A 13,389-nucleotide genomic window follows, 5' to 3' on the forward strand; every position below is an offset into this window, starting at 1 on the left:
TTGGGAGCAGCGATGGCAAATACACAGAGCTCTTCCCTTTCCCCGCAGAGCCCCATCAAGCAGAGGTGCAAAAGCTGAGGGGGCTGAGTGCATTTCGGGTGACAAATGCTGCCACCCGGCCTGGCCCTTCTTTCTCCATGCAACACAGGATTGTCACATCCTGGAAAACTGGAGCTGATTAGGGGACACTGGCAAGATAAAGATCATGTTTAATTTGCTGGTTACTAATCGCTGTGCTGCCAGGGAGGTGAGAGGCTCCCACGCATGTCCCAGCTGCGTGCTGTTTGTAGTGCACACCTTGCTCAGGAGGGGCAGGGAAACCTGGTGAATTATTGTCCTTCTTGTCAGAGTCTGCTGCTCAGGCACCAGCACCGAGCACTGGCTGCTCTAACTCAGTAGCATTCCCTAGCAGTCGCAATAGTTGATTTTTTTCTCATTGGAAAGAAGAAAGAAATTCAGTCTCATAAAAGATATCTCTCCCCTTACTGGAATTTAAATTTAGGATGTAAAACTCCCCGACAGTGCCTCTTTTAAATGCTGACTGTGTCTGTTTTAAACTGCTGGCAAAAGAGGCTTTTACCAGACGTGACGTGAAAATGACCCCGTGGTGCTGCTCAGTTCTCTGCTGCCTTCTCCCCTTACATCTTCTGCTCCACACTCGCCTCCCTGACCGGCCAATAAACCTGTCCCTCCGCCGAGTCGCTCCGGTGGCGGCGAGCAGCGCTCCAACCTGGGTCTCTTTGAAGAGCACTTAGTCTTGTCTGGAGCACTGATGAAGCAGGGCAGTGCTGGAGCTGCACCCAGCGTTGAGCAGACCCTGCCACGCTCGATTTACGGGGTTACCTAAGGACCCACGACACGCGGAGCCTTCAAATGTCAAAGCTGCCTCTGCTCCAGGTGTGGGGGGGATGGCAGTGGGCTGGGAGGCGAAGGCACCCAGGGGACCTCCTTGGCCCTGCACAGCTTAACCCTTCAGTGCTCGGAAACAAAGCTTTCTGGCCCACTAGACCTCGAGTCTTAAATGGAGAGATGGAGACGTTCAGAAAATGCCTCTAAAGATGAGTGGTACAGGGCAGGCGCGGTGCTTTGGGCACGGGGGGCTGGTATTGCCCTGGCGTGATGGGCAGAGCTGAGGAATGTCCTGGATCCCGCGGGAGACGTGTGGCAGGAGGAGGAAGGTCTGATCTCCAGCCACGGGAGACTCGGGTGACTAAAAAAAAGCCAAGAAGTCTCCTGCGTGTTCAGCAGCAGCACTTGCTTCTCAGGGGAGGGATGCAGGTGTAGATAGGTGTGGAGCATCCCGTTACCCTGGCTTTGCCTCCAGAGCCTCGCGCCAGCAGCTGGAGCCCCACTTTCCTTTCAGACCCCTAGAACATCTCAGCCAGTGTCTGTAGGGAAGGGAACACCAGCAGTAACGCTTTAACTGTAGCCTGCGCTGACATCCTGTGCTCGGGTACCTGCTTCATGCCTACCGTTAGCGGTGATTGCATGGGCAGCATCACTAAAATTATAGGTCCATTAATTAATTTCTAAATGGTGGTGGAATTCCCCAGGGAGTGCATACAGTATGAGGACTCTATTAATTCATCTTGATTAACATTATCACAATGAATACCAAATGAATTCATAACGATCAGCCAATTATTTAAAAGTGTGACAGATGGGATCTTCGTAACTCTAGAATTGCGTTCAGGCGGTACTGGCTGATCGTCTCATGCCGGCGCTGCATGAGGACAACTTCAAAGAAGGGCAGAAAGCCGGTGCTTTGGCAGTCAGTGGATGTTTGGGGTATAATCCCCACACAGGGAAGGCTGGAATAACTCCCCCCTGTCCCCAGATAAAACTCTCTTGTTATAAATCTAAAAATTCACAGTGTCTCCTGGCAGGTTTGGAGATGTCCTAGTGTTGTTCTAGATCTGAAAGTGAGAAGTTAGACCTCGCTGAGCTTTGGTTCTGAGCAGCTCTTGAGTTTCACCTGTGATATCCACCTGGTTTGTCAAAAAAGGTCTCCTTCCCATTGCATCCATCCCAGCTCACTGCTGCTGCCCATGCACTTTGCCAGCCAGGAGTCCTTACACCAGTCCCGCTGCCTCCCCATCATCTCTGATTTAGGGAACAGTTTTGGGCTAAATCCTGCATTGCTCATTCCTTTTGCCTAAATACTCACTTGCAACATAGCTGGCTTTTTATCCTCTGGTGTAAACTGTTGCATATTTTAAGTAACAGAGCCAGGGTAATGGGCCTCATTTCCCTAAAAAATATCTTGCTCTGGAGACCTAATTTACAGCTACATAAAGGCGTAGCAGATTCCTGCTGGGGAAGTATCTCTCCTGTAGCCCAAAGGTATTTGTATGTCATGAAAGTACAGTAAAACCCTCTAAATGAAGTACTATAGCTCAGGTGAGAGAATAAGTGTTAAAGGCATCCTGCGAGGTGGTGAGAAGTGCTGTGACCTGCAGTGATGCTGGGAAGAAGAGGGGTGAGGGCCATGTTTGTACCCAAAAACCTGTGCCAGACGGGTAAAAGGAAAGGGTCTCTTAGAAGTTGGCTTAAAGGAGCAAAATCAAGGTGACCTCTGGGCAGGTGATGGAGCTCTGGAAGGGTTTGATCCCGACACCTGGGGGGTCTCCAGGTGAATGTGCCAAGAGCAGACCCGGCGGGATGGACCTTGACCACGTGCTCTGGGAAGGAGCCTGACCAGGGCAGACGAAGCAGGGTGGGAAGAGGCAAGGGGTGGCCGTGGGCTACTGCTGGAAGGCTGGGGGATTGCTTCAGGGCTGCGAGGCTTGGCTTAAAGGGGTGAAAGCCTGCAGAAGCGGAAGATTCCTTCTGGTGCGTGCATCTCTTCTTGATGCTCCCTGTTAAAAACATTTAAGATAGATCCTGACGCTGTGTTCACGGTGAATGAGCCTCATGGACTCTGAGGTATTGCAGCTATAATAAATAAGCAACTGGGAACATTTTTCCCCTATGAATTACTGCCAGCTGTGTGAGGCTTTGGTTCTTGTACTCTGTCTCCCACTAAATACCGGATAGTCAACAAAATTAAGATTACCATCAGGGATCTTGACTAATGCAGGGATTATTATTGTGGGGGTGGCTGTTTGCATCCAGAAGCATAACTCTCTGCTTGATCTGTTGCTCATTAGAGTCTAAGGTGTCTGTGTATCAGCAGCCTTACATTTTAAAGGGAAAAAGTGGAAACTGCCTTTGAGTTAGGGAAGCAGAGGTCTTCTGAAGAGGTGGGAGTAAACACTGAGGGTCTTGGGATAAAGGCGTCTTGCATGCGGTGCCGTTAGCTGGGGTTAACTCCAGAGGTGAAGGGGATCATCGGAGACTACAAACTCCATGGCCTGGCGTTGCAGCACGCCGCTATCTCGTACGACGAGGTCCCGGCCCCACCATTGCTGGCAACGCCGCCGGATCGCACAGCGAGCAGGAAATACCAGCGAGGAGCCCTTTCTCATGCTCCCGCCGGCCGCTCTTGGACGGCTCACAGGGAGCAGACGTTGGGAACCGGCGCAGCCCGGCCCCGCTCCGTCTCCTGCTTCTCCTTCCCCCAGCGCTGCCTCCGGACGTTGAGCGGCTCCTCGGGTGAGCCAGACTGTCTCCGTAGGACCTGCTGGGCTACCCAGTTTGTTAACAGGGCTACCGCTTGCCAAGCTGAAGCCTGCAGCCCGAGTGCGCTGCGGAGCGCTAACGGCGGCGTTTGATGCTGACTCGGTAAAATGGATGTTGATGTATCTCTGCTGCGAAGTTTGTAGCCCATCTGGAGACCAGAAGGCTGTCCTCCCCCAGCGGCTACGGCTCAGGCTGCATAACTGACCCCCAAGTTCGTTCCTAAATCCAGGCGCAGATACCGGCACGGCGGTGGCCTGGGTACGGCACGGCTGCAGCTTGCCTCTGTCAGCTGCCGTGACATGATCCAGAGTCCTGCTCTGAGGATCCAGGACACCTTCTGTCCGGTTGCATGCCTGATCTCTGACTTTAAGACTTCATTAAACTTCACAGCCTGAGATAATTCTTCCTCTTCCCTTGTGTTTGTGTGTTGGTTTTCCTCCTCTTGCTTGCGCTGCTGTTGAGCTGAGGGATTTAACTTGGGAGGGGTTTGACTTAGAGCATCGCAGGGATCGACTCTAGTCTGCAGCTCGGAGACCTCTGCATGTCTCCGGGGAGCTGCTCAGATACATCACTTAGCCCAGAGGGCCCAAAGTTTCCCCCTGTTTTAACCCGGAGTGACTTGGAGCTCAGCTCCTGCACTAACGCAGCAGTCACCGAGCTGTGCCTGACCCCCCTGACGTGGCTGCATGTCCCCCCTGCACCCCCAGAGCTGGAGCCATCCCGGCTCCTGGAGCATCTCTCGGGACCAACAGGAGCAAGGGGAGTCTGGGGAGAAGGAGCAGGAATTCAGGTCTCCAACACGCTGTCCAAGTCAATGTAAAAGCAGGCAAGTAGCCATATCCTAGTGAAGGGGCAGAGTTCAAGAGCACAGTTATTTTTAGTAATAATTTTGGAATGGAAAATGTCTTTCAGCTTAATGAGCTTGTTTCTTATATCCTTTTAAAGTGCTGCTCTTTAAACCAGCTGGTTAAATGATGTTGGGTTTGTTTTTTGTTTTTAAGGATACTCTTAGGTTGAGAAAAAGAGTTTGGTTTATGATTTTCTCTCATTGTTTTAGCAATGTTGCTGTTGCTTGTACTTTGCAGTGTCCGGCTTTTGAGAGTGAAGTGAGCTAGAGATTTTTTCTGTTGTTTTCCAGATCTGTTCCCCATGTGGACTGACTGCACGCAAAGGTTTTAATCCACTTTTTAACACTCTGAAGTTACATTTCTTTAATCATCACGGTGGTATTTTGCCTATATTAAAAAAATGTAGAATTAAAAATGTCAGAGAAAACAGCACCATTTATTTCTTGTATCTCAGCTTTTGAGGCTGCTTACAGTAGTGGAAAGCTGCATGTTTGAAAAAAGAGGAACATAAAAGCAAAGCAGAAGAAACACTGAATTAGTTTCCTCAGCTATCATGGCATTTTCGATATAAACAGGTACCTCAGGCATAAGCGCTTCAAGATGCTGATGATACACGGCTACGACGTAGCTTCATAAAAAGGTAGCAGAGCCTAATAAATTCCATCGCTAGTGAAACGGAAATCCCCAATAACCCTCCACCCAGCACTTCATAAATAAAGCAGCCACCCACTTGTAGGCTTAGAGAAGACTGAGCAGGTTTGGGTCTCAGGGGCCAGCAGAGCCTCCAGGCTCTCCCAGAGGAGGGTGGTGTGCCCTGGACCAGGGCATGTCCCCAAAATGCGTCCAGGTTGGAGCAGTCTGGAAAGCATCATCATCCCTGTTTGCTTTGTGGGTCCCTGCATCTGCCAGGGAACGGCAAGGAGCAAAAGGGATGAAGGTGGGAGAGGATCAGAGCGTGCTAAGGCAAACGGGAGAGCCAAGGCCCATAATTGCATCTTCTGTTCACCCACGGCTGAGAAATGGGCTGAGCATCGGCTCCTGCCCCCCGCGGTGCTGGGCTCCCCGTGCCCAGGGACTGCAGATGCTGGATCTGTGCCCCAGAGAAAACCCCATTCAGTCCATTTTTGGTGGGAGTGAATTATCCTTCCCCCTCCTCCCCCATGAAAAGAAACAAACCCCAGCCAGTCATCCACACTATTGTTCCTGAAGGATGGATTTTTGTCTCAGAAACAAGTGCTCATCTGTATTAACGCTGGGTGAGTGGTAATTAGGAGCCGCTGTAGCCTCCACATCTCTCTCAGCAAACAAACAGCCTGCGATGCTCCTACCCACGGGGGCTCTCAGAAACGCCTCTGCATTGGGTGGAAAATCATGTCCCCTTTGTGCCTCTTTCTCCCCTCGTGGCAGCCGTGGCCGTGCCGTGGTGTGGGGGACCTGGCTGTGAGTGCCCGCGTTGCACCTATGACCAGGCTTTAAAAACAGAGCATGCACTTGTCATATCTTTTAAAAATGTAATTAGTCTGCAGATCACAGCATCAGGTTTCTCTCCACGAGCCCAAGGATTAAAAAGGGAATAGCTGGCGGATTGGGGTTCTGGAGTGTTCACATGGCTCCAAGAGCAGGGACTTAGCGACGTTCATCATAAGGCTTGCGGTGAAGTGGCAGGAGTTGGGGATGCTGCAGTGGTCTCCCAGCAGCGTCCCCCAAATCCTCCCCAGAGCCTCAGCGAGCGGCTTGTTCTTCTCCAGCAGCTGGGAAGTTCATCACTCAACCGCAGTCACCCACACCAGTTGGTTTGGGTACCTGAGCTGGGTTGGTTTCTCACTGTGGGATGGACTCAAACCTCCTTATTTAGCCATCAGATGCTGCACCACGAGCGAAGGCAAAGGCGTCCAGTGCTGGTGTGCACACTGGCAGAGGATGGGTCTGGCATTTTTCCACATCAGTCCTTGGACCCAGCTGGCTGAGGCTCATCTGCAGTTCACGGGACGAGACGTTTCGGTTCTTAGAGAGGTCACCAAGAAGTGGTCTTGACACATGGGGCTCCATGTCTGGCTGTAGCATAGCCCGGGGAAGTGCAGATGGGCTGGAGAAGCTCGAGATGAAAAATGACAGCAACCGGCCTTAGGCAAGTACAGGCCAAATCAAGCAGAATAACACGACAGCCTCTTCATCAGGTGCCATGGAAAACACAGGCTTCTGTCCTTGGCTCAGCTGAGACATAGCTGGGGGAGGTGGGGCTGCCTCTCAGAGCTCTTTGACTACAACATCTTTTTTTCTCCTCAAGTGGATTGCAGGGTTTAAATGCTTCCCTTATGTTAAGAAAATCAGATGAGAAAACCTCTCAACCATACGAGTCTCCTTGAAGAAAATAAAAGCATTGGCACAGCCATCAACACAGAGGAGAGCGCGGGAAAGCTCATCTCTGAACACACGGCAGACAGGGCTGGTGTGACGACAGCTTGGGACTGCTTTGCCTCGCAGGAGAGTGTTTTCTGTGTTGCAGCAAGCAAGAAAAATCAGCATCGTTGGGAACAGCACAGTTCTAGGAGTGGATCTCATCTAACACGTGCAGCTGGAGTGGTGAGGTGGAAGGACAAGGACACGGGCTCCTCTCGATGGCTTCCCCACCGCCATCCGAGACAAGCCCCGTAGTTTGTCCGGACAAGCCCGTCTGCTGAGGCAGTAATTGAGTGTGATGGGACACACGAGGGTCATGCTAGTCTTGCCGAGCCTTGGCCAGCCCTTCCCTCATCTTGGTGAGCAGCAGCTGGGGAGGTTTTCTCCAGCCCTTCACCTCGTTGTCACCATCTTATTGCAGTAAGAGCAAGACAGCCCCAACTGAGGTTTGGAAAGGCCCTTGTAGGTCATGCTGCCAAGTGCCTTGTTATCACAGGCGCTCTGTAGTTTAATTCTCTTCCCAAGGTCCTCTTGAAGAGAAGCTGGATGTCTCCTGACCCACCCAGCTGAGCAGAAGGGCGCAGTGCAGAGCGGGGCATCGGTGATGAGCAAGAGAAGGGAGCTAGCAGCAGAGCCAGCTCCCCTGAAATGCCACGCTGTGTCCTGTCCTTGCTAATTCTGCGAAGCATCACGTGGGAGACAGGAGGAAGAAGCATCTTGTGGCCTCTCTAGAGTTGAGAATATTTATTTTTTCTTAAATATACATTGATTGTGCCACAAAGGAGAATTCGGGTTGGAGGAGCCAGTTGCAGAACCCCGCTGTTTTTTTGTCTTTAGCCTGTGAGTTTACAACATACATGAAAAGAAGAGAAAAATCCAGCAGAAGGAACAAGAACCAAATGATATAATGATCTTTGTTTCTAAATTTTACTGTGTTACAGGGATGGAGCACCATCCATCCCGGCGCACAAGACTTCTGAGAAGCCGAGAAGAACAAGGTATTCCCGTTTCAGTATTACCAGACAAGCTGCCATGCAGCTACCACATTTGTATTTTTAAAAAAAAGATAAAAAACCAAAGCCACAAGGAAACCCGGCTCCCAAACCAAATCCATTTGAAAAATGCATTTTTGTCATTCCACTGTGGTTTATTTGACTAATCCCCAGTGGGAGTGGGGAGTGGACTCCAGAGATGAGGTCCTAGGTCTTTATGGTGAGGGGGTCTCGTTACTACTGAAGATTTTCCTTCTCACAAACATCCCATATTGCATGACTTTTTTTTTTTTTAAAAAAAAAACGCTGATTTGCTTGAATACTTGCTTCTTTTTGCTTTCCCCCTACCACACCTGCTATTTTTTCCTACATCTCAAGAAACACAGTCCCCATTCTTTTGTGAAATGGCGATGTGTCCCTCAGCATCACTCCTAAGAAGGAGCACCAGCTTGTCAGGTCTCAGCAGGTCTGGGAAAATACTGATGGCAGTGAATTGCAGACATCTGTCCCTGGGCTTATGCCAGTGGAGATCAGAGACATGGAGGACTCTGCTAAGAAGCTGTATGACTGGCAGCTCTTAGATAATTTTCTGCTCCTTGCATCTTGGATGTCCTCTCCGTTCTGCTGAGCTTCTGAAGCACAGACTGCGGGGGTGGCTGCATCTGCAGGAAAGTCCAAGTCTTGGAACCCACAGAGTACAAGAGTCTTGAATGCCACCTGCAAATCCCTGCGCCTCTCAGGACGTTGTGTTGGGCTTGCCACCCCTGGAGCTGCATGGTGCTTCGGGGTGAATCTGAAACTGGGAAAGTGGAGATGCTAGATTTGAGATGAATTCAACCTCTGGATCCTGAAGAGGGATTTTGGGGGTGCCACACCGGGAGGAACGAGGTGACAGTAAGGTGACTATCAGAGGGGAGTTCATGTGTGCACTGGCAGCTTACCCCAGTGCCAGGCACAGAGCTGCTGCAGGAGCCAACCTGTTGCTCACGTGAAGAATGAAGCTGTTCCCACTTCATTACTCGAGCTGCCCGTAGGGATAGAAAATAGCATCTACAACTGAGGCAATATCTAGAGGAGTCGCTGCCTCATGGGCATCCCCAAAAGCTACATCCAACAACCAGGGCTGGGCAGGTGTCCTGCGTCATTTCCACGTGTTGGGTTCATAAATACCTGGTGACGTGGGTCCTGCGAGCAAGCAGCAACTGAACTTCGTGTGGTACAGTCACCTCCTCCTGCAGTTGCATGCCTTGGTGAAGACCTGTGCATGAAGCAGCTTCACAGGGAGAAGGGAGGATAACAGCATCTCTGAAACGGCCACTGCAGCCCAGAGAGCCAGGGGCAGGGGATGGATGGAGGTCATCCAAGCTGCAGGGGGGATCGCAACATGATGCCAGGCTTGTCCTGGCTTTGGAGAGGCCCGTCTGGTCTTGGAAACGTGGGGGTAGCAAAGCCGGTGATGCTCTCCCTGGCAAGGTTTATCTTTGGACCTGACATACTCGGTGAGAATACGCCATCTGCTCTGGCTGGGGTGTCATTGCTGCCGGCAGCCAGCTGGGCAGGGGCGAGAGTCAAGGGTTTGGCGTGGGGCTGGGCAGGCTGGGATGAGTCAGCTTCTGCTGACCAGCTCCGCAGCGAGCAGCAGCACCAACTTTCTGGTGTAGCAGCTCAAAGCACAGATCAATAGAAGTACTTACATCTATAATCTCTTTCCATCTGTCTCTTCCATCTATTGTTTATATCAGCTAGATTCAGCCTAATCACTGGCAAACGCTGTTGTGATTACCTGTAAAATTCATTCTCCTATAACCCTTCAAGTGTTTCTCTGATTCTTCACCCCCAAGAATGTGACTGTTGGTTTTGATGAGGTTGAGATTTGCAGATTTAAGTAGCCACTGTCTCCCCAGACCTCTGCAATGCTTTCCCACAAATCCCAGTGTCCAGCTAAGTCACTGGCAGCTGAGCAAGAGGATGTGTTTTTTGGACTAACACCCCTTCCCGGCGGAGTGGCCCCGGCAGTGGGGGTGGTTGATCTCAGAGCAAGGAAACACGCTTTGCGCCTTTATCCTTGAGACCTGCTGTGACTGTGCATCAGGTCTTTGGCATTTAAAGTCATTTTATAAAATCCCATTTGTTGAGGGTTTGCCTTTCTCTTAGGTTTTTCTGTTATTTAGTAGGTGTTTTATCTCTTCTAATGTGCCCAGAGGAGTTTTGGTGCATCTGTGCTGTTGAAGGAGAGTTGGCATTAAGCAAAAATTTCTAGCCTTCTGATGATTGAGAAAGCAGGAGTAGGGGTGGGGGAAGAAATTTAAGCAGGATTTTATGTTGGCCTGAAAAAGTGAAGAGAAGAATCTGTGCCAGACAAGAGCCAGATGGACAAAAGCCACGACACAAATCTGAGCTCTGACAGCAGCAGCTTACCTGCTCTGGCAGACCAAGCAGAAAACGTTGCGTGGGCCTCGGGAGCCTCTGCAGCCCATAAACTTAAGAGCAGATTGCAAAAAATAACCTCTTGCTTTTTGCATAACAGCTTTCACATGGAAGGAGTCTGAACAGTGTTGACGTGCAGCAAACAGCAACGCTGCACCGGTGGCTGCTGCGGGAGGGGAGTGGAAATCAGCCCCAGGCCTTCGCGTGCTGGGGTGGAGCTGGGTTAATGGGATCAATGTCCATGTAGGACTCTTCTCGCATGTGCCTTAATTTCCTGTTTTTTTAAGAAATAAGTTTTATATTCTAGGTTTTATTTTTGCACTTTGCATAGAGCTGGTCCCACTGATCGCCTGAAAAGCCTTATTGTGTTACAGACAGCTCTGATTTCCCTAGAACAATACCTGTGCCCCTGCTGCTTTCTCTTAACATCACATAACCAGCTTCAAATTCGGCAGAGGGGTAAAGCGTTGGGATAATTGTCAATAAATAGCAGGCGTTTTACATTACTGAATGCCTCATTCAGTCCTCAACAAAGAGCTGGGTAAGTTCAGGGAGTTGTCTCTCATGACCAGTGATGGAAACTCCTGTTGCTTGGGCTGTTCTCAACTAGACTGGGCCAAAACGTACTGTGGGAAACAACGGTGCATGGAAAAGCGTGTGATTTAGGGTATGTAACATGATGATTGAGAAGGAGGTAGTTACTGGTGTAACTGTCTGCATAAAGGTACTTTCTAGGTTTAGGGAAAGCCTGTGTGCTTGTTTCAAAGGGAGATCCTTAATAATAATATTATTATCATCTAGTAAGTGTTTTTCATCTATGTACTGCTCAGACATTAACTCATCAGCATGTCACATGCTTTTGGCTAGATTACTCCTACCACACAGGATTTGGGACAGGTCTCTCCTGTCTGTTTAGAAATTGCCCCGAGACAAAGGCAGGATGGTGGTTTGCATAGAGCTGCTGCCGGCAGGTCCCTGCTCCCAGCGCCTGTCCCACGGGAGCCTGGCGACAGCCGTTACCATCGCTGCTGGACCGGGGAACTAGGCGCATGACATGACCCCCACGGAGATTCAGCACTGACTGGCTCAGAAGATGGTTGTACTCCGGACTTACGTTTTAAGCTGACCCATTTCTCTTTTCTTTAGGGTTCCCTCGTGCTATCGCTTCACCCATCCATTTTCCTCTCCCCCAGTGACTCGCCATGTAGCTTCTTTTGCTTTTCATCATGTGTCTTTAACTTTTTTATTTCCAGGACCTCTCACTCTGCAGAAAGGGGAATTTCCCAGCAGAGTCCAGGTCTGAGCTGGAGACTCCCTCACCGTGCTCGTAGGAGCAGCTCTCCCAGGCCAGGGCTGCTAGGCAGCTTCCCCAGACCTCACAACCCCTTGGACTATCCAAGCCCCAGACCCACCGACCACACTGGTGGCAAGGTCAGGTGGGAGAACAAGACATCAGATGTCTGTGTGATCCTATAGGTCTGAGGACGCTTTAGGTTTTCATGGCTCATTAGCTCCGTGGAGCTTCAGGGTCCCAGCTCAGCCCGTAACACCATGGCCAGGAGCTCAAGACTGACACTGTCCCTTCTCTGTCACTTCCAGCTGTCCAGGAGGAGAGGCAGCGGGGGAAGGACCGCAACGAGAATGAGGTGGAGTCAACAAGTAGCGCCAATGAGGACATGCCCGTGGAAAAGATCTTGGAAGCTGAACTCGCGGTGGAGCCAAAGACAGAGACGTACATTGAAGCAAATATGGGCTTGACGCCGAGCTCGGTAAGGCACCTCTTCCCTTGGCCCCAACGCCATCCCGGGCACTCGGGAGGGAAGGGGTGGCTTGTGTGGCATCAGGATTGACCTAGTGTACAGCAGCGAGCCTAGGTCAGAGAGGGGTTATCCTATGGGAAAAGAAATAGAGCTCAGAAATGCAACATCTCAGCTCTTCTGTAGACACCATGTGCAAGCTTAGACGAAAGCAGGAGGAAAGCAAACCCCTCTGCCCCTGCACAACCCCCCGCACTGGTACCTTCCTGTCTCACAGCCGTAGGGAAGGAACAGATACTGTAAGGCATAATGAGAAGGGCTCACAGAGAAGATTTTATTTTAGTTAACAGCCCGTAGTGCTAAAAGGCAGGAAGACACTCCATGTTCTGAAGAGCTCAGAGTCCAATCAAGCCAATAAACAGACTGGTGTGGCTGAAGTGCAAAGAGATAAGAGCTGTAAAATTAGGGTGTGACTTTTCAGATGCAGAATTATACAGCTGCTTGGCTCTAAGAAGAGAAAATCTGGAGAAGTTTGCTGAGAAGTTTGCTTTCAATTTCCTTTCCCATTTAGAAGCTTGCATTTAGGGCCTGCTTGAAGCATCTGGGCTCTAACAGGACCTTGTGTAAATAAGAGATAGCTGAGAGGGAAATAGGAAAGGAGTGAGAAGCTGTGGTGAGGGAAACTGTCTTGGTCCCTTTCCTAAGAGATTCCCTTATCAGCAGGCTATAGCCTTGCTTAGAGAAAGCCTCCCTGCAGAGCAGCTGCCTCCAAATGTGAGAGCCAACCTACGCTTTGAAATTCTGTTTCTAGGAGAGACTCTATGCAAATCCCTCATAAAGAGCCCTGTGGCAGAGCAAGTACCTGCTGCCCAGCCGAGGCAGCATTTAGGATGCAGTCCCCATTCCTCAACAGCCCCTGTTCCCCTGAAAGTAGTGGGAATAGAGGAATGCCTCTAAAAGATAGGACTGCAGTTGAGGCAACTAGCATAGCAGTAGGGTCAGGAGTGGGGCTAATTACCCTCACCCCTGGGTACACCGGCGGAGCCCTGAGGGACTGGGAAGTCTCAAAGCAAAGAGATGGAGGGAGAGAGGAAAAAAAATAAATTGCCGTGCTCTATTGTGCACATGCGTTTGGGGCCGGAGTCAGCTGGACGTGTTTAATTTCCCATTTACCTTACGGCGATGCCTTCTGGCAGGCACACCCCAGCCCACATGCTCTGTTAGCAGGAAGGGCCACCGCTGGTGTCATCAGGGCTGTGGAGGGTCTAAATTAACCCCAGGACCCTGGTAGCTATTGCCAGCCTTGCTGCTGGGGAGTGGGGAGCATCTCCTGGCTGCCTGGCA

At 50.6% G+C, this 13,389-nt stretch overlaps 1 protein-coding gene across 2 annotated transcripts in view; it reads left to right on the top strand.

The window, feature by feature from the left end:
- RXRA (retinoid X receptor alpha) overlaps positions 1 to 13,389 on the top strand; it is a 117,103-nt gene that overhangs the window by 82,096 nt on the left and 21,618 nt on the right. For both annotated transcript variants that reach the window (XM_074891149.1, XM_074891150.1), the window contains exon 5: positions 11,888 to 12,057. In XM_074891149.1, the coding sequence (XP_074747250.1) occupies positions 11,888 to 12,057 (170 nt within the window). The remainder of the gene's footprint in view (positions 1 to 11,887; positions 12,058 to 13,389) is intronic.

This window comes from Strix uralensis, chromosome 21, assembly GCF_047716275.1.
Source record: "Strix uralensis isolate ZFMK-TIS-50842 chromosome 21, bStrUra1, whole genome shotgun sequence".
Lineage (NCBI taxonomy): Eukaryota > Metazoa > Chordata > Aves > Strigiformes > Strigidae > Strix > Strix uralensis.